Source organism: Bos grunniens, chromosome 28, assembly GCF_055505025.1.
Source record: "Bos grunniens cultivar Pamir isolate PY7600 chromosome 28, Bosgru_T2T1.0, whole genome shotgun sequence".
NCBI classification, from domain to species: domain Eukaryota; kingdom Metazoa; phylum Chordata; class Mammalia; order Artiodactyla; family Bovidae; genus Bos; species Bos grunniens.
The window spans coordinates 38,175,356-38,197,548 of NC_141192.1; the positions used below are offsets into that span (position 1 = coordinate 38,175,356).

The window sequence follows — 22,193 nt, forward strand, 5'->3', positions numbered from 1 at the left end:
CATATGGAATGCACTTAGAAGTAATTGATGTTCTTCGGTGCTAATTCTAATGTTTGTGACAGTTCTGGATCAGTTTTGAGTGATCAGTTATTCTCACTGTGGATCATGTTTTCCTACCTCTTATTGACTTTTAATCTTTGATCGGATGCCAGATATTGTGAATTTTGCCGTTTTGGGTACTGGATATTTCTACAGTTCTGTAAATCTGCCTGGACTTTTTCTTAGGATGTAGTTAAGTTACTTGGATACAGTTTGATCTTTTGGGATCTTTTAAAATTTGTTAGGCAGGTCAGGAGCTCAGACAAGGGCTATTTAATTATTTTCTGCTACTAAGATAAGACCTTCCTGGGTACACTACCCAGTGTCCCATAAATTATGAGTCTTTTTAGTCTGGCTGGCAGGAACAAACACTGTTTTTGGCTCCATGTAAACACCAGGCACTGTTCCATCTAATCCTTTCTGGTGGTTCTTTGCGTGGCCTTGGTTGGTTTCCTCCCATGCATGTGCTGGTAAGTCCTCTGCTGAATTGTTGAGGGCGACTCTTTGCCCATCTCCATGATTCTCTTTCTGTGCAGCATTCTCCTTCCTGGTGGTCTGTTGTATGAATTCTGGCTACTTTGGCCTCCCTAGACTCTTATCTCTGCTTCTTCAAAGAAGTCTTAGACTTTTGCCTCAGTTCCCTCTCATTGTTCCATGGCCTGCTAGCTCTCAGGGCAGTAAAGTAAAAAAGTGAAAGTTGCTCAGTCATGTCTGACTCCTTGTGATCCAGGCCAGAATACTGGAGTGGTGGGTAGCCATTCCCTTCTCCAGGGTATCTTCCCAGCCCAGGGATTGAACCCAGGTCTCCTGCATTGCAGGCAGATTCTTTACCATTGGAGCCATCAGGGAAACTTTTACTCACCTTATTTGTTTTCTGTCTTTTGAAGAATCTCTGTCCTTTGAAAGCAGTGTGTTTAAAGAATTTCGTTTTTTGTTTTAGGCTGGAGAGTGAATCTGGTTGCTTGTTACTCCATTTTGGCTGAAAGGAGACTAATAAGTTCTTTAAAAGAAAATATCTTATACATTAAAAAAAAAATCAATAAGTCAAGATTCCAGAAACCACAGAAATGGTGCATCAAAATTTATACCGAGTGCCTTTTGAAGAAATTATCGGTTTAGGGCATTTTATTCATGGGATTGGAGCTGATAATATTAAGTTTATGAGTTAGACAAAAGATCAGGCTGTCATTAAGAGTTTCATTCCTTTATCTATTTATTCCTCTATTTACTTGTACCTTCTCTTACATTATCTCATTGAGACTATAGAAGCATTTAGGTTAGCGTCATAAATGTTACTGTAGGATTTTATGCTGATGATAGTTAAATAGAAGGTTTGCATTTTCTGGTAATAATTTGAATAGCTGACAGAGGATGAGATGGTTGGATGACATCACCGACTCGATGGACATGAGTTTGAGCAAGCTCTGGGAGTTGGTGATGGACAGGGAAGCCTGGTGTGCTGCAGTCCATGGGGTCGCAAAGAGTTGGACACGACTGGGGACTGAACTGTATTGTACTGAATGGCTGTATTACTTGAGGATACTGTAAAACTTAGGTTTTGGGGAACTTTTGGAGAAAGTGAGTCACTTCTAGATACCCAGTACATTTTGTACCTTTTTCTAACGTCAGGCCTTAAAATTTTTGACTGGAACTCTTAAATAATGTCGTGGTATTTCAGTATTGTCTAAAAGATTGTTGTAAACTTAATTTACCGTATTCTTGGTGATAGTGACTGTATTATTGATAAACCTTCATGCCCACTTAAATCTGAGATGTAAGAGTAAATACAGAAGTATTTATACATTGCCTGTTCTCTGGCTAACCAAATATAGCATTTTAATCTTTTTGGAAGAAGTGTAATTGCTTTCTTTTGATAATCAGGGTAATGACAATACGGCCTGTTGACAGTGGGGCTAATGACAGTAGGTTAGGCAGTAAGTAGGGGAATTTTGGCAAAGTTAAAAACCAAGTTGAGGTGAAAATGTAAGTCATTTACAATTAAATCACTTAATATTTAGTTAAAATAATGAGCAATAGTCACATATTTTTAAAGATATTCTTGACATATAAGTATGAAAAGGTGAAAGCCAGTGAAATAACTAATTGACTTTCACTATCAGATCAGTTTATCACATTGCACCTTAAGATGATTTTACGTTGTACTTGGAGATAAGAGTGTTAGGCCTTATAGAATTTTTTAAATTATTTATTTATTCACTTTACAATATTGTATTGGTTTTGCCATACATTGACATGAATCCACCATGGGTGTTACATGTGTTCCCCATCCTGAACCCCCCTCCCACCTCCCTCCCCATCCCATCCCATTCCTCGGGGTCATCCCAGTGCACCAGCTCCGAGCACCCTGTATCATGCATCGAACCTGGACTGGTGATTCGTTTCACATGTGATAATATACATGTTTCAATGCCGTTCTCCCAAAGGCCTTATAGAATTAATGGGGGATTCATTTAAAATACAGGAAGAATTTAATTTCCTTAGAGTCTAACTAATTTTTTTTTAAGAAAATACAGTGTTGACAAGAAAAGGCATAAATGATAACCTTAAAGTAAACATTAAATACTAAAGTTTAATATTTATAACTTTATAATAAACATTTCACTTGGTTTCCGGTTATTATTTAAAAAACTCATTATAGAAAATATGGAAAATTTAGAAAAGTAGACAGGAAAAAGGAGAAGGTGATGGCACCCCGCTCCAGTACTCTTGCCTGGAAAATCCCATGGACAGAGGAGCCTGGTGGGCTGCAGTCCATGGGGTCTCTAAGAGTCGGACACGACTGAACGAATTCCCTTTCACTTTTCACTTTCCTGTATTGGAGAAGGAAATGGCAACCCACTCCAGTGTTCTTGCCTGGAGAATCCCTGGGATGGGGGAACCTGGTGGGCTGCCGTCTATGGGGTCACACAGAGTTGGATACGACTGAAGTGACTTAGCAGCAGCAGCAGACAGAAAAAAGATTACTCATAATTCAGACATTGTAGAGATAACTGCTATTAACATTTTATTACATCCTTTTAAGTCTTTACCCGTGTGTATGTCTGTGTGTATTTAGAATGATTGTTAATAATTTTTCTTTTAACCATTTTTAACAGTGACTCCTAAATGAGTAGATGTTTTAATTTGTATATTAGTTATAGATAAATTTTTAAATGTCGATAGATTGTTACTACCTGATAGCACAGAATGACATTGAGTAAAAATCTGAATTTAAGCTCTTTTCTTGCCTCTGATTAGCTGTGACCTTAAAACCACTTAAAGTTCTGCCTCTGTTTGCTTTATTAAACCAGTGGGTGATAGTAATTTTCCTATTTGCCTACATAAAGAAAGTGAAAGCATTAGTCACCCAGTCATGTCTGACTCTCTGTTACCCCATGGACTGTAACCCGCCAGGTTCCTCTATGCATGGAATTTTCCAGGCCAGAATACTGGAGTGGGTAGCCATTTCCTTCTCTAAGGGATCTTTTCAACCCAGGGATCGAACCCAGGTCTCCTGCATTGCAGCCAGATTCTTTACTGTCTGAGGCATCAGGGAAGCTGACATTTGCCTACAGAGGTTTTGTTTTTGTTTTTTGATGGAAATGAAAGTGCTTTTAAAAGATGTGTTGTCAAATGTATTATTTTGTTATAATATTGAATAATATCTAGGTAGTAAATATTTCCATATCTGGTTAAATCTGATTTAACTTGGAGGTTTTCTTGTTTTCTCCCTTTCTCCCATTTTAATTAGGTAATCTTTACGAAAAACCATGCCACAATAGAAATTCGTATTTTTTAGATCCCTTGGAAGCACAAGCTTTACTGTGGTTATGTATATGTATATCTAAAAATATATATATATATATATATATATAGGTATATCTATAAGTAAAGTCAGGGCTGTGAACAGTTTCAAGTGATGTCACAGTGTTAAGGGCAGACCCTTGTTCAGCACCATTATGCTTTACGTAGTGATTGTGTTTTTGATGACCTTAATTCCTAATGTGCCACCAAATTCTAGTATTTCAGTGTTTGTCTTTATTTCATACTAGATCCCCTCTTTCCTGAATCATTGTGTATATCCCAAGGCTATTATTTTACCCAAATAGGAAAGTTTTTGTGTGTGTGTGTGATGCAAGAATATATATTTTAAAAGGCATTGTAAACTGCAGTGCATTGGGAAAATACAAGATAATTTATCTTCAGTAAATAGTAAAACTCAATGAATGGTTTTTCACTGTAAGTTTCTGATATATGTGGCACAGAGAATCTGCAGTTCCCATGTCAGCTTTACCAGGAATACACACAATATCTAGCTTTATTTTCATCTTGAAGTCTGCACATAAAACCCTTTGGACTTCCCTGGTTGTAATGCCAGTGACGACTTCAAATCCAGCATGCTCAAGCAGGTTCAGTGGGTCCCAAGGTCAAGGTTTTTTGCCACCTGGAAACAGGTTTGGGAATACTGGAGGTCAGTTCTGTGATCCCAGTCCCTCTCCAGCTGCCATTACTACTGCTTAAAATTTCATTTTTACAAACTCAAGTCCCCCTGTGCCATGCCACCACCACTTCTACCAAATAGGAAAGTTTTAAGGATCATTTTTGTGTCTGAGAATTATTCCCTTATTGACAATATTGATACATAGAAGGGTTAGTAATATATTACTTTCTCTTCATTTATGTCTAGCTCTACTTTTTAAAACACTTCTCCTTGGTCTTTAAATGATATAAAGAAAAGATTTGTTAGATATCACCCAGCTTTCCTAGAGTTGCCGACCACTGAATTAAATATAAAAAACTGCTCACCTTGTGGCATGCTGTATAGAGTTGTCTTGGTGAGAAATAATCTGGTGGCAAGTTATCCCTTCAGTCTGTAGAGTCTGTGACTTTTTATTCTGGGCTCACATTTGAAACCATATTGTTTTTTTCTGTTTTTATATCTTAACATATAAACTAACAATTAGAAGTTACTTAGGGCTTTCTGTAACTTAGTTTGAACTGTGAGAGGTCATGACTGTCCTCCTTGAAGTGCTTTCCCAGTGTCCTTGAAGTAGATTTTGTGTGTGCCAAAGAGCCTGATTTTAGCGGTCATCCTTCGTTTGGTAACAGCACACCACTTTCCCTTAATGGACTGACTGTCGGTATAGGTGCCCTGCCCTTCGTGGGTCAAGGACTGAGTGTGTAATTCAAGTTACACTTACTGGCTGTATTACAAAGAATAAGAAAATGAAAATGAAATAATATTAAAATCTTTTATATTATTAATGGATCAAGTAAGAATAGTATAAACATGGCAGATATGTTGGTCTGGTCAGTGTTTTTAACCCTGTTACGTGACTGTCAGAGAACTCTGAATTGAAGTAAGAGTGTATTGGCACTCCTCAGGCCACCCTCAGGTTTGGTAATTGGTTGAGAGAACTCACAGGACTTGGTGTATAGTTGTACTTAGGCTTAAGGATACAAAGCGTAATCAGCAAAAGGAAAAGATGCTTGGGGTGAAGTGTTGGGGAAGCCAGGTGCAAGCTTCCAGTCTTCTTTCAGTAGTCACAGGACGCAGGTAATTCTTGTAGCAGTGAATTGTGACAACATACCGTAAGTGTTGGCAACAGGAAAGCTTGTTAGAGACACAGCACCTAGGGTTTTCACTGGGGACTAGGAGTGGAGAAGGCAATGGCACCCCACTCCAGTACTCTGGCCTGGAAAATCCCATGGATGGGGGAGCCTGGTGGGCTGCAGTCCATGGGGTCTTGAAGAGTGGGACACGACTGAGCGACTTCACTTTCACTTTTCACTTTCATGCATTGGAGAAGGAAATGCCAACCCACTCCAGTACTCTGGCCTGGAAAATCCCATGGACAGAGGAGCCTGGTGGGCTGCAGTCCATGGGGTCGCACAGAGTTGGGACACAACTGAAGCGACTTAGCAGCAGCTGCAGCAGCAGGAGCCTGGTAGGCCGCAGTCCATGGGGTCACGAGAGTCGGACACGACTGAATGACTTCACTTTCACTTTTCACTTTCATGCATTGGAGAAGGAAATGGCAACCCACTCCAGTGTTCTTGCCTGGAGAATCCCAGGAACGGGGGAGCCTGGTGGGCTGCTGTCTATGGGGTCGCACAGAGTTGGACACGACTGAAGCGACTTAGTAGTAGCAGCAGCAGCAGCAGCAGCAGTCACTTAGAAAGCCCATACAGGGCACATAGTGGAATCAAAGCAGATATTTTAGCATAAACTATTATTTGTACATACAGTTTAGGCACAGTGAGCCACTCTTATCAATTAATTGTGAGAACCCTCCCGAAATTCAGGTTCCCACAACCTCCCAGATGCCATCCAAGGGCCAACCTTGAAAGTAGGCCAAAAATAGCAGTCAGGCCTGCTGTGTTAACTCTTTTCATAGAGATATCTTAGCTTTCACTTCTCTTAGCTTTTTCTCTTTACATTGATAACTGTATCTCAGTTTCTCATTTTTTCACTAGAATCTTTTTAAGCCATTTTTCTATATTCTATATTATATTATTTATTTTTTGGTCATGCCATGCCACGCAGCATGTGGGATCTTAGTTACCAACCAGGGATTGAACCCATGCCCCCTGCAGTGCAAGGGGAGAGACTTAACCACTGGACCACCAGCGAAGTCCTGATATTACATTATTTTAAATGCATATTTTCATTGCGTTATTTCGTTCTGTGTTTGTGTTACCTGGTTTGTTTTTTTTTTTCCATTATCACCATCATGGCATCTCTCAAGTCTTTAAAGTGTTAGTTGCTCAATTGTGTCTGACTTTTTGTGACCCCATGGACTGTAGCCTGCCAGGCTCCTCTGTCCATGGAATTCTGCAGGCAAGAATAGTGGAGTGAGTAGCCATTTCCTTCTCCAAGGATTCTTCCTGATCCAGGGATCGAACCTGGTCTTCTGCATTGCAGGTGGAGTCTTTACCCCTGAGCTGCCTGGGAAGCACCAGGTGTTTAAATGGTAGCTGTAATTTCCCAAATTGCTTTCACCTTGGGTGTTCCTCCCATATTACCTCATACCGTATTAGTCAGGAAACCAAGTAGAGAGTCTGTTAGTTGCTGCATATATCTAGTACAAGTTCTAGAGAAATAGCCTCTATGTCATTGGTTTTCAAACTGTGGGACATATGAGTTCTCTGGAAAATTTATTAAAACACAGATTGCTGATCCGTCCCCCAGAGTTTCTGATTCAGGATACCTAGAGTGGGGCCTGAGACTTTGCGTTTCTGACAAGTTCCTGCGTGATGTCAGTGATGTTGGTCCTGGTGACACACTGTACAAGCCTCTTTTCTAGTTTATGATAAGGTGTAAACTCCTGTAACAAGCGTACTGTAATCTGTAGAATGTGTATGTGTGCGCGCACCTAACGCAACGTGCTGAAAGTGAGCGGACAGTTGATGGCGCTGCTGCCAGCTCGTGTGTGTGTGTGTGTGTGGTGCGCCTGCTGTTTTTCTTTTGAGACGTTCGTGGGACACGTGCTCATGTAGATCAACATAAGAAATGGTTACTAGGAAAGCATACTTTCTTATCTGTTTTTAAGATAAATAATAGAGCCCTTATTTTTTTATGTGCTCAGGGAATCTTCCCCACATCATTTGGAATTTATCATGTCACCTGGGTAATTACAGTCCAGTGGATTCTTTCTTCAATATTTTCTTGGGGACAGTCGATTAGTAAGGGAAATGCTAGAATTTAAGAGCTCTGTTGGCTTTCCTCTCCAGCTGGGAATGCTTTATGGAAGGGAGTACCATTGGAATGTTTTTCATGACTTCAGTCGTGTCCGAGGATCATAAAGTGGCAGAGTTTAGCTGGTGACAAGATGGGCATGGTCATCATAAAAGACAGCAAGGCGGGTTTGATACTTAAATTCTGAGAATGTACTGATCCACCTGGGGTCTTATTTTTACTGCAGTCTTTCAGAATTGTGAATCAAATTAGTTTGAGGTTTTTGAGATTTTAATTTGAAAGTTTTGGCAACTCCCCAGCCTCCATCCAAATCTTGCTATCTGGAGTATATGACATTAAATGTGTGCAATTAGTCTTCTCACTGTCACAGTCCTTGAAGAGTTACTTTAAAAAAAAATTCTTTTTGACAACATTGCTGAATTTGGAGAGCATTGTACTAAGTCAGATAAACCTAACACATATTAGATATTATCACTTAAGGGTTAGAATATTTTTAAAAAGTAAGTGAATATATAGATTAATTTGAACTTGTAGCAGGGAAATTCTTTTGTCTTTAAACATTGATTTGTTCTTTTGCTCATTATGTCCAATGGGATAATGAATTTTTGAAGACAGGAAAAATACATTTTGTTTTTTGTATATTCTAGGCGCCTCACCAGGAACTGCCTACTGCTAGTTCAGTTTTGATCTGGTTTGGTTCATTCATTCACTTAACTAGTGTTTTATTGAGTAGTTATTAGTCCTACTTTATTTTTTTTGCACGGCTTGTGGGATCTTAGTTCTCAAGCCAAGTATCAAACCTAGGCCCCAGCAGTGAAAGTGCCGAGTCCTGACTGTGGGGCCTCCAGGGATTCTCTGTCCCTTACTTATTCTTGACTAGCGCTCCGTTTCTTTCTTCTGATTTGGTAAGATATTCTAAGTTTTGAAAAATATGACTGAAAAAAGTAGAGAAGTCTGTTGACAATAGAAACTATTGTTTTTTTGGTATAAATATATTTTTAATAAGTTGATAAAAGAGTGTAGAGCCAGACCTATAAAAGCCTGCAAGTTGATTTTTTAAAATTGAAGACCAGAGGTTGTATTTTAGTGTTGTTTTCTAATCCTGCTGTAATAATGACTAATGACTTTCAATAACTTTTTAAAATGTTTTTTCCATAGGAAAGATAACCAAAATGCACGTCATAGTGGTTTCCTTGTAGAGGAGGCAGGGTCAGTGGTGTTGGGAGTTTTACAGTTGGTGGTAATCTCAAGAGATGTTTTATTACGATATTTCTTTCACATCTTAAACATTCATGACAAATACTTTCACATTAAATAATAAAGTTAAAATGACCATAAAAAAATCTGGTGTTTTACTTCGTATGTCCATATTTCATTATTCCTTATTGGTCTTCTGAAATTTTATGTATCGTGATGATTTCACTTAAAACTTGAAACTGGAATTGGTTTCCTATTTGTATGAATAGGATCTAAGTCCTAATTAGCCCAGGACGTTATGGATGCTCAGTAAATGTAGACTTGATACAACATTTTATGTCTTCTTTCTGATGTGTTTGATTAAGACTATTTTGGTTACAGTAATAGAAACCATCTCAATTATTGAAAGCCAAAAAGTGAATTTATTTTATGGCTACTGAGTACCTGCAAGTAGAGAGCCCAGTCAGGTTTGAGGAGAGATTTAACTTTTGGAAAGCTGGCAGAAACTGTCTCGTGGTTCTCTCAGTCACTTAACGGACACACACGCTCATATGTGTCCCTTTTTTTCTCTACATGTCTGTCCTTTTTTCTTTATTACTGTTTCTCTTTCTTTGCAGACTGGTTTTCTCTCCTCCCTACACATGCCAGAAAATGGCTAACACAGGTTTTTATTGCCTTGCTCTACCAGAAAATTGACAAGTCTTTCAGTTTTGAATTCTTAACAGGGAGAACCTGTTTGGCACACTTTGGATCAGATTGCTGACAATCAGTATAATCAAATTCTTGACGGCAAAATGTATTCCCAGAACATACCTCTTTGTTAAGAGAAATAATCTGATGATGCTTGTCGCATTAGCAGCTTATTCTTTATAAAACTATATGGACTCTTTTTAACTGTAAAAATTTGATCATCTCATAAGTTATAAACTGCATTTTAGATTTATCAGCATATGACAATTTTATGTGCAATAGGTAACTTTATTTTTTTTATATTATATAATTTACTTATAAAATATATAAATACACATCATATGTTTACTTTATTACTGTTATCAATTCCACTTTACAAATGTGAAATTAGGCTCAGAGAAGTTAAATAACATGTCCCAAAAGTCACATGCGGGCTTCTCTGGTGGCTCAGTGGTAAGGAATCCACCTGCTAATGCAGGAGACCCAGGTTCGATCCCTGGTCCAGAAAGATCCTTTGGAGAAGGACATGGCAACCCACTCCAGTATTCTTGCCTGGGAAATCCCACAGACAGAGGAGCCTGGCAGGCTACTGTCCATGGGGCTGCAAAAGAGTTGGATGTGACTTAGCAGCTAAACAGCAACAACAAAGCTCACATAGATGTGGAGTTTGAACCCAGGTACTCTTGATTCCAGAGCTCATGCTTTTGACCTCTCAGTATATAAGATTCCTCCCAATTTATGTGACCTTTGTTTTTGAAATGCGAGTAATTTTTACCTTAAGGAAAATCCCATTTAGCAGGGCTTAACTAATGTCTTACTTCTGTGGTTCAGTAAATAATTCCTGAATTCCTCTTGTATATAGGTACAGTTCTAGGACTGGGATATCTAAAGATAAATAAATAAGATGCTGTTTCTGCTTTAAGTTGCTCAATCTAGGAGAGAAGACTGATACAAATTACTAAAATACAATGTGAAATGTTCATCTTCACAGAACGTTTGTACCATTTGGACCAAGAAAGCTAGTATGTAGTATGGCAGTGAGTACTGTAGCACACATTGTTACCAAAAGGGTTACCTTGGGCTCTGAAATTAGAGTGCATTCTATGGCCTAGAATTTGTTTATTACGTATTACGTGGTTCAGTTTCTTTTGCTCACTAGACAAAGAATGGATAGATTTTCAAGCAGTCAGAGATTATGGTTTGCTTTTGATGGCTTCTTTCAAGGTCATATCTATCTGTGTATCTGTCTCGTCTGTATATTCTATTTTGGCTATGCTCTGTGGCTTGTGAAAGCATTAAGTCCTAACCATTGGACTTCCAGGGAATTTACAAGGTCGTATTCTTGAGAAAATAAAACCGGACAGAAACGTGGTTGGTGAACCAGACAGCCATCAGGTGGGAAAATAGCTGTAGTTTCATTAGTGGTGTAATGAGTCCATCGTTGGTTGGCCCAGGACCCAGATCTCTGTGTAAGCCCCGTGCTCTGACAGAGGTGGAGTCCTGCAAGCTCCAGGGTGAGTCGTCCTGCAAAGCTCTGTCTTGCGCATGGGCAATAGAGCAGAAACTGCGTCTGAGCAGATTGTGGAACAGGACTGTTTTGTTTCTTGGGTGTTGGTCTGTGGTTTCCTAGCTGCTTAAAGGAAGTGGAGAAAATCAGTATGAGATTGAACCTAACATAAAATTGCCAATATTTGACCTTTTTTGATTTAAGAAAAATTGCAGTTTCATATGGTTTCATCTAATATTTGCTAAGTGTTTTACTCAGGACCTGTCAGTCTCCAAAAGTTTCTGAACATGCTACCTAATTTAAAACTCTCAAACACCCTACACGATCAGTCTACAAAGAGGAAACCAAAAATCAAAGTGGTGGGGTGACATACACCCAAAGACATACCCAAAGTTATTCAGTAAATGAATTGCAATCTCTTGTTCCAAAACCAGAGTGTGTTCAAATTTGCCAGGGTCTTAATCTGTACGTTGAGCAGTTCAAGTAGACAGCAGCCTTTCTGAAATCAGGTAACAAATAAGTGATGGCTTGTATCCAGAGAGCTAGTGAACCAAGACCCAAACCCCAAGTCCACATGGCCAGACATAAATCATTACAGTGCCAGTTATGGTTTTTCTTTGTGCTTCTGAGTTTTGAACTGGCTGTAACCTTCACTTTTGAACTGTGGTGTTGGAGAAGACTCTTGAGAGTCCCTTGGAGAGCCAGGAGATCCAGCTAGTCCATCCTAAAGGAGATCAGTCCTGGGTGTTCATTGGAAGGACTGATGTTGAAGTTGAAACTCCAATACTTTGGCCACCTGATGCAAAGAGCTGACTCATTTGAAAAGACCCTGATGTTGGGAAAGATTGAGGGCAGGAGGAGAAGGGGATGACAGAGGGTGAGATGGTTGGATGACATCACCGACTCAATGGACATGGGTTTAGGTAAACTCTGGGAGTTGGTGATGGACAGGGAGGCCTGGCGTGCTGCAGTTGATGGGGTTGCAAAGAGTCAGACACGACTGAGTGACTGAACTGAACTGAACTGAACCTTCGAGATTATTAAAGTTTAAACATTATAAATAAGCATGGTATGTTCTGAGTGATCTACTTTATGCTAAAGTAGATTCATTTGAATAAGGTTTTGATTTCACCAGCAAGTAACAGATAAGTTTAACTTCTCTGAGGGCAAAATAAATTGTCTACCTTTGTGTTACACGGAGAAAGTGCCTTTGCTTTTTGGCACATAGAATAATGTCTTAAATACAGGTGGCACTTAATAAATGTCCTTCCCAGTATATTTCGCTCTTACCTCTTTGCAGATGATGAGCATTCTAGTTAGAATGTCTTTTTTGAGTTATTTAAGTTTCCAGGAATATCCAGACACCCCTCTGTGAATATGTAGGTCTCTGGTTAATAGATGTGGGTCTAAAATTTACTTATAAATAATTTATGGTTCCATCTCACAACGTAACTTAAATTTTAGGAAGAAAATTATTAAATACGTACCATCCAGAGAGGATTCTTGTGCTTAGAGGAAAGGGTTGATTTTTTTTTTTTTTTAATATGGAAGAACTTTTACAGTTCAGTTTTTAAAAAAATGAGTAACTGATAAAGAACACATAATGTGGATCAAAGTGCAGCCTATTATACAGAGTGACATAAGCCAGGAAGAAAAACACCAATACAGTATACTAACGCATGTATGTGGAATTTAGAAAGATGGTAACGATAACCATGTATGCGAGACAGCAAAAGAGACACAGATGTATAGAACAGTCTTTTGGACTCTGTGGGAAAGGGCAAGAGTGGGATGATATAGGAGAATGGCATTGAAACATGTAAATTATCACATGTGAAATGAATCACCAGTCCAGGTTCGATGCATGAGACAGGGTGCCTGGGGCTGGTGCACTGGGATGATCCAGAGGGATGGGATGCGGAGGGGGGGTTCAGGATGGGGAACACATGTACACCCTTGGCAGATTCATGTCAGTGTATGACAAAACCAATACAATATTGTAAAGTAAAATAAATAAATAAAACTGAAAAATAAAACAAAAAAATAAAATCTAAAAAAAAGAACACATATGAGCAGTTCATAGAAAAAATACACAAATACTCAATAAATACTGTTTAAAAATAGTTTTTTTCATGTATTCAACTTTATAGTATGCAGAATTCATATAATCTCTATATATGTATACATATATTGGGTTGGCAGAAAAGTTCTTTTGGATTTTTCCAAAACATCTTATTGCTGTCTTCAGACTTTGAGAGCAAGCTGCAGACATGATGTCCTTTCATCCCTAAATACGGCAGAGCATAATCCCCAACAAAAAGGACACTCCTCCTTAACGTGCATTCAACTGTCTAAATCAGAAAATCAGCATTGGTATAATACTACTATCCTAGTCTCGAGACCGTTTCAGAGTTCACCAACTTTTCTCATAAATCTTTTTCCTTTTCTGGCCCATGTTCGGTGCAGGAATACACGTTACATTTGATTATCACGTCTCTTCAGAGTGCTTCAATTTGAAAGTCTTTCTGAGTTTTCACTATATTTCATGTCCTTCAGCGTGTTAAGGAATACAGACCTTACATTCTATGCATCTAATTTTTCTCATCGTCAAAATCATTCTTGGCATGTATATCACAGAAGGATGTGCTTTTGCTCTCAGTGCATGGCATCATTCCACTGCTGATAATTGAAACCTATGCCAGGAATGTGTCAGTATCCCGTTCTTTATCACACCTTCACTCATCAGTTCAGGATCTATTGACAACTGTATGAAATCAGTCACCTTCATGATGGTTGCTAAAAGATAATTCTCTGTTTCCATCATTCCTGCTACATTTATTAACATGTTACTGTAAGGAGGCGCTTTCCTCTTTCTACATTTTTTTATTTATTCATCATTCATTCATTTCCTTGTCAATATGGAATCATAGATGCAAGTTTCACTGAGTGAGTTTTGATTTTTTACCTGAATATAATTTACTTACACACACACATCTTAAGTCATTCATTTTTGACATACATATATCCCTAACAAGATTATGGGACAGCCAATGCTTATTTTGATGCTGAAGATTTCCCTCATTTGGCCAGTAGGAGCCCCTTCAAGGTGGCTCCTATGTCCCTTTGAAATGGCCCCATTATTCACTGAGCATTTCTTTACCTTCTGCCATAAGATGTTTTAGATTCTTCTTGTACTTTCTCTGCCCAATTTTGAAATTAGCTGTTTCTCCAAGGATCCTTGGTACCTTTTGATGTAGTATGGGTTCATCTGTTCGAATTATCTCCATTACTGTTTTAATGCCTCTTTGAGATTGTTGCATATAAAAAGATGGTTTTCATAGATTTATTATCACAGTGTGTGTTTAAATACATTTATTTACTGAGAATTTTAGTATCAAATTTAATATCTTGATTCTCTTTGCTATACTGGCACTGCCTTAGTAATCAATTTGAATGCTTACTGTTTTTAAAAAGTCTACCTCAATAAAACGTTATCTAGCATGTTTTCCTTTTTGAAAAATATATCTTGAGTAACTGAATATTTCTTAGGCAGTGCCAACGTTAGTCATTTGGAGCATTGATTAAACTGTTATCTCTCTGAAACTTGCATATATCGTGTACTGTAGCTCAAGGCACATAAGAGATTACTGTTGATTCATTTGAGTACTTATATATTTCCATGGCATTTTGGCTTCTTGAAGGATTATTATCCACCAATACCTAATTTAAAATTTGCTTATGCTTTTTAGTGTTTCCATGGAATTTAATGGTTTTTAGGTGCCAGTTAGGACACTTGGTAGATTGACTAGAAAAATAATTGTTTAAGCAGTGCTGAGATAACTGTGAGGTAGCTGTTGCCTTGACAACTGGGAAACTGTTCTGTTTGCTAAACAAAGGGATGGTAATTTAGTCATTTAATTTCCTTTTTGGCATGGAGGTAGTTTAGAAAAACATTTTATTTTAGCCTCTGAGATGGTCTGTATTTTTTACCAAAAGCAACAGAACAAAAAAAGAAGGTAAGAGGTTTTTTGGTTTTTCTCTGGTGGTATATATTGTACACCTAACAGGGTTGGTATTGGTCAGAAGTATCTTGGTAAATCTGACATGCTTCTTTGAATAGCTCTGCTTTGGATCAAAGTGCAGTAGCCTCAAAAGAGAGGTGTATAATCTTGGTAATCTTCCTGCTACACTAAAGGACTCTGATAGACTTTTTCTAGCATCCCCACAAACACTTAACCTCTCCTGCTACTAGATTTCAACATGATTGCTTTATTTCTGAATTGAACAGGGGGATACTATTTTAAAGATTCCTTCTCCATATACACAATTATAGTGGAATCTGTTTTATTTATGTGGGATCTCTTTTGTATAGGACTTAAATATTTTTTTAAACTCACAATTGTACCTCCAGAATATTGAGTAATAACAGCCTTTATTTGGTATTGTATGCTGGGTCCTGTTCTAATAAGCACTTTAAATGTAGCGTTTCAAGCTTCATCCCTGTGAGATAGTCACTATTTATTGTGTCTAGAGGCAAGGTTATCTGGCTGCTCAGTGGTAGATTTGAATGTAAGCCTCTAATTCAAAAGCCTGTGCTCTTAATTACTATATTATACTGGTTCTCATTAATAGAGTCACTCCAAACACACTGGAGAATATAGACAAGTATTACTAAGAATGTTCAAAATAACCCCTCTTCTCAGTGACTAACAGATTATAATATTTTGAGTATTAAATTGAGTATTATAATTGATAATTGTGGGACCCAGATTATGAGTATAAGGGAGAGTTATCACACAGTTATGTCTTCTTTTTTTAATATGTGTGAAATGTTCCTTAGTTTATATTTTAAAAAGTAAAGAACTACATGCCAAATGTAAAAAACAAAAAAGAAACTTTTTTTTTAGAGCAAAACAGGAAAACATACTTTGAATAAAGTATTTTCATTTCCATACCCCTCCTTTCCAGTCCCTTGCTCATAGGTTAATCCCTCTTTAGTAGTTGTCTTTACCTTTAATGTGTATGTTTTTCTGTGTGTATACTGTATCATAGAGAAGGCAATGGCAACCCACTCCAGTATTCTTGCCTAGAGAATCCCAGAGACAGAGGAGCCTGGTGGGCTGCTGTCTATGGGGTTGCACGGAGTCACACACGACTGAAGTGACTTAGCAGCAGCATACTGTATCAAATATATCTTTGATTATTCCTGCATTTCTAGAAGCATAAAAAGTATAACAGTTTAAAGATATGTACATATTACCAGTTACTCTGTACTGTGTTCTCATTAGATTTAATGCTAAAGAAATACTATATTCTGAGGAGTAATGACACTGGTTGAAAAAGTGAGAAAAGTGGTTTAACTTTCTCTTTGCCCTAATTTATGATGAGCAGTCATGTAAAATGAGGTTTTGCCTCTCCCATTTTAAAAAGAAAAACAAGGAGGGGGAAAGAGCCTCTTGATGAACTTGAAAGAGGAGAGTGAAAAGGTTGGCTTAAAGCTCAACATTCAGAAAATGCAGATCATGGCATCTGGTCCCATCACTTCATGGGAAGTAGATGGGGAAACAGTGGAAACAGTGTCAGACTTTATTTTTCTGGGCTCCAAAATCACTGCAGATGGTGACTGCAGCCATGAAATTAAAAGACGCTTACTCCTTGGAAGGAAAGTTATGACCAACCTAGATAGCATATTCAAAAGCAGAGACATTACTTTGCCAACAATGGTCTGTCTAGTCAAGGCTATGGTTTTTCCAGTGGTCATGTATGGATGTGAGAGTTGGACTGTGAAGAAAGCTGAGCGCTGAAGAATTGATGCTTTTGAACTGTGGTGTTGGAGAAGACTCTTGAGAGTCCCTTGGACTGCAAGGAGATCCAACCAGTCCATTCTGAAGGAGATCAGCCCTGGGATTTCTTTGGAAGGAATGATGCTAAAGCTGAAACTCCAGTACTTTGGCCACCTCATGCGAAGAGTTGACTCATTGGAAAAGATTCTGATGCTGGGAGGGATTGGGGGCAGGAGGAGAAGGGGACGACAGAGGATGAGATGGCTGGATGGCATCACTGACTGGATGGACGTGAGTCTGAGTGAACTCCGGGAGCTGGTGATGGATAGGGAGGCCTGGCGTGCTGTGATTCATGGGGTCGCAAAAAGTTGAACACGACTGAGTGACTGAACTGAACTGAAAATTATATACGGGCTTCCCTGGTAGCTCAGTGATAAAGAACCTGCCTGCCAACAGAGAAGTTGCGAGTTTAGTTCTTGGGTTGGAAAGATCCCCTGGAGAAGGAAATGGCAACCCATTCCATATACTTGCCTGGGAAATCCCATGGAGAGAGAAAAGCCTGGTGGGCTACAGTCCGCGGGTTCACAAAGAGGCACAACTTAGTGACTAAACAACAACAAAATTATATACACAAATCTGACCATGTACGTTGTGAGTTTTATTTGTTTTTCTGTAGAAATTCATGTTCTGGTTAGCATAGTTTCACTTCTAGACAATTAATGTGTGTCAGTATCCCATTCTATCTGTGTAGCTCCAACCTGTGTTAAAATGCAGGCTTGTTAAACAAATGTATACAGAATTCAGATTAGTCATCTGAATAATTAAGAGACAAAAAGTAACTTACCTATAATGATACCAAAAAAAAAAAAGAGAGAGACAAATTAAAATCAGGGCATAGATCTTTGCTTTTCTTATGCTCTTTTGAGAAAATAACACTGTTCTAACAATGTATCTAGCAAGTTTTTTTAAACTTCGACTTTCCTTTGCAAGTATTTTTCTAATAGACATTTTCTTCATGTACTTTTCTAATTCCTTTTCTTGTGTTCTAGTGGAGAAGGCAATGGCACCCCACTCCAGTACTCTTGCCTGGAAAGTCCCATGGATGGAGGAGCCTGGTAGGCTGCAGTCCATGGGGTCGCTAGGAGTCAGACACGACTGAGCGACTTCACTTTCCCTTTTCACTTTCCTGCATTGGAGAAGGAAATGGCAACCCACTCCAGTGTTCTTGCCTAGAGAATCCCAGGGACAAGGGAGCCTGGTGGCCTGCCGTCTATGGGGTCGCAGAGTTGAACACGACTGACGTGACTTAGCAGCAGCAGCAGTGTGACAGAAGGAAAATATTACTCCCTGAAAGTAATAATTTGCCCTCATGAAATCTGAGTTAATTATTACTCTTTTCTATCTACATGGATTTCCATATGGGTTACAATGTGGGATGGGCTTTGATTTGGAGGAAAAATCACCTTTCTCAAATTCAAGTTGAATAAATCTGCTCAGTAAGCATAGTTATTGTTTGCTAATGTTGGAATGTGACCAGTGTTTGATATGAATATTAGTGAAAAGAATACTTAAATGAGTTTATGTATACTAGTAGTCTATATAATATTACTGTTCTATTCCCACCCCCCCTGCCTTTTTGGTTTAGAATTCTCTATAATAAAAGTATCTAAAAAGCGTATCATTTCTTAAATATTTATTTGTTCCTGATTGGGCACGAACAAGTACTTTTAGATCACCTCTGATTCTTTTCTCTATTTCACGATTTCTGGTTCCTCATTAATTTTTATGTAACCAAACTATTTATCTATGAAAATAAAATTTTGCTGGCTAATGAGATAGGAAGTATTAATGGGAGAGGTTGTGAGTTGTGGAGGTTAATGGGCCTTATGGGCATGAAGCAGCCCCTTTATCTGGGCTTCTTTAGCAATAACACAAAATTTATCAATTGAATTGATGTCTTTTTGACAATTTCTGAGTGAAGTGCTGCAAATTCCTGTTCATATTCTTGCTAAAATAAAGCCATTAGCCTGTCTGGAATTAAATCAAAATTTTGACCAAGAAAAGTGATACTTTAAGAGGGCTCAGCCATAAGGTAGAAATGTATTTATTAAATTTAGGTGCAAAGACTAGTACAGAGTTATCAAATTGTAGTTCATGGTATCAGCATATTTTAAAAATAACAATGCAGAAATGATTATCTTGCTATGAGAGTACACTTCTGCTATAGCATAAATTGAAATATAAGCATTTTCTTAAGTAGATTTAAGAAATCATATACTTGATATGTTTTAAGTGTTTTTTAAAAAAATACGTGAGGCAAATGGCCATTAAGGAGGGTGACCTGATATGTTTAGTTGTAACCCCTTTTTTTGGTTTCTGATACCTCCCCATCTTTCAAAAAGTTATTAAAATTATTTGCTGTCTTTATGATAATTTTTGTTATACCATTAGAATATTTTTTTAGAGATAGATCTCGTCTATGTGTATTAGCCAGAACTATTAGAGGTAAATTTATTTTAAGATCCAAATGAAATTGATGTTCTCATTAGTTATTGCTATATATTAGTATTTTTCCACCTTGTATTCTGTGGAATTTCTGCAGGATGTTAATAGATGTTAATTTTAAAAAAGGATTCTTTGGACAAATAGACTGGAAAATGGTGAGACAGAATGGGAATTGATTCAATAAACTGATTTTCCCAGACTCCCAACTCTTTTTTTTTTTTTTTTCTGGTGGTGCATCTTGGTATATTAGTTTTTCTTATAAAACATTTTGGGAGAAGTTACTTGTATAATCTTTCTTTGTCTGTGGAATTGATTAATGTAAGTAGAACCCTTTACAACTATAGCTCCTGAACAGAAAAAGAACCTGATTATAAAAAAACAGCTAGATTAGGACTATTAAAAATTAAATCACAGTGAAAAAGCTTAGAATATTTATTGTAGACGGGAAGTAAACAGTGAATTCGTGTCAAAGCAGTTGAGACATTTTGGCTGATTTTTACTTGAGATTTTTCAAATTGGATTTCTTTGTACGGTTTTTAACAATAGTTTGAATCTATGTAGTTTTTCCCTACCCGCTTTGATACTGTTCTACCTTAGAGTCATCTTGATAGGGAGCTGTTCTGAATTTGGGTGGCTGCCAAGATAATAGCCTAAATATGAAAAGAAATTTTCTTTGAGCTTTAAGGATGTTCCTTTTCTTTCAGTGGTTATTTAGTAAAGAAAATTTGAATAAAAGAGTGGATAGAATGATACATACTTGTGATTGAGCTAATTCATATCATGGACCATGTGTGTTTTATGTAGAGGAAAAAAGATGCCTTTGTATCTTCTTTGACGTACATTTTGGTACATGTAAATAGACCTTATGTATTTTACTTATTTTTAAGTTAGAATATTTTATAGATTGTTCTTGTTAACAATACATTCATGTATTATAACTTTTATAGCTGTAACAGGATTAGATCTGCCAATCTGAAGTCTGATTGGGGGAAAGAACTCAAAAGTTTAAATCTAATAATAAGTTTTTGCATTTTTAGGCGCTTGATGAACCTCCCTATTTGACAGTGGGCACTGATGTGAGTGCTAAATACAGAGGAGCCTTTTGTGAAGCCAAGATCAAGACAGCAAAAAGACTTGTCAAAGTCAAGGTACAGTATATGTAGATTTTATAAATTATATATTTAGTATTTGATATCTGAACTTTTATTTGGTGAATGTATTAAGAATTTTTTCTTCTGCAAGTTGAGTTTAGTTTCTAAGAGTAAAGATTGTAAAAATAACTGAAAACAAAGCATTATTTGTGATTCTTAAGTGTTCTAATTGGAATGAAATTAGGTGATCATAATTGGTATTTTGAATGCCATTTCACTACAGACATGGTATTGTTTGTATTGTTAGCCTTTTAGAACTGGAAAGGACCTTAGAAGTCATGTAGTTTAATTTCTTAATTTTATCCTAAGGAAAATGAGGCTCAATAAAAGGGCCAGGGCCTTTTATTTCCAGGATGGTCCAGGGCCATCCTGGAAAATTAGTGACAGGATGGGAATTAGAATAGTACATCAATTTTAAGACCCTTCACCATTTTAACCATGAAATTGAGATGTGGTTTATAACTGATGATGGTGGATCTAGTTGTTGATTCCTTATCTTCTACTTTTCTTGAAAAAATGTTGCCAATTATTTATTGAGTACAAGCTGTGCAGGTGGGAAGGAGGATGGGGATACGAGAATAACCTTGTCTCTTTTCAAGAGATTTATAATCTAGGTTAGCAGATACCCCATAAAATACTGTTTTGAACATCACCAGTAAAACAGCCATAGAGGTGTTGTACTTGAGCTATCAGAGCTTCTTCCATGCTGGTATGCCTTGGTTCTTTCCTTATGCAGGGATATGTTGAAAAAAGCTTCGGGGCGATGCTAATTCACACTGCTGGTTAAGAACCTTTGTGACAGGGCCTTTAAACTAACTGTAAACCTGTAGGATGCTGATCTGGTCTCCCTCCCTGCCTTCAGGTTTCACATGCTTGGTGTACCTAAGCTCCTGTAGTGCCTTTTCCTGTTCTGACTTCACACGCTGGTGTTCTCTGAGCACTCATTTTTGCCATTACTATCTTGTAGATGAAGAGAAAGTTTTTTTTTTTATCAGTTTTTTCACTCTTTCAGACAGAGCTCCTGAGAGCACATGGTGTGAATTAGACAGAAATCTCTCCCTTTGGAGAGAGGTGGGACGTCTCCTCAGCAGAACTTGGCCTCCAGATAAGCACCTTCTAACCTGTGCTGGTTAGAAAAGGTGTTCCTTTGGGCAAGAGCCATGTGTTACTCCAGGAAGCATGCTTCACTGGAATTGAGCCGTGATTTGTAATCTCACCTGGGTGTCTCTGTGTAATGCATGATCCTGCAAAACGACACACAGCAGCTGTGCCATTGCTTGCTACCAGTGAAAGGGAGAAAGCAGTCTGTGTGACTTGTGCTGGTAGCACAGAGTGCCAGCCAGTGCCTCGTGTCTCATAAGTAGTGGCTGTCTAAAATTTGTTCTTAGTTCTTTAGACTGCTCTAAAAATCCGTTTATAATTCAAAGCTAATGATTTTCTCAACAGATATGGTAGTATATTTCTGTATCAGTTTGTTTATGATTCAGAGTTAATACATTTTCAACAATTTGTTGATACACTTCTTCCCCATCAGTTTTTATTTATTGAGCACTTATTACATGCTAAGCATTGTATCAGGTATTGAAACTCTAGTATTCTAAAGACCTTTCCTCAATTCTTAA

At 37.8% G+C, this 22,193-nt stretch overlaps 1 protein-coding gene across 15 annotated transcripts in view; it reads left to right on the forward strand.

The window, feature by feature from the left end:
- The window catches only part of ARID4B (AT-rich interaction domain 4B), a 139,096-nt gene that overhangs the window by 35,052 nt on the left and 81,851 nt on the right, over positions 1–22,193 (forward strand). For all 15 annotated transcript variants that reach the window (XR_015157151.1, XR_015157150.1, XR_015157152.1 and 12 more), the window contains exon 3: positions 20,458–20,568. Coding sequence is in view for 12 of the 15 variants with exons in the window: in XM_086382860.1 (XP_086238986.1) it covers positions 20,458–20,568 (111 nt within the window). In the remaining 3 variants the exon portion in view is untranslated. The remainder of the gene's footprint in view (positions 1–20,457; positions 20,569–22,193) is intronic.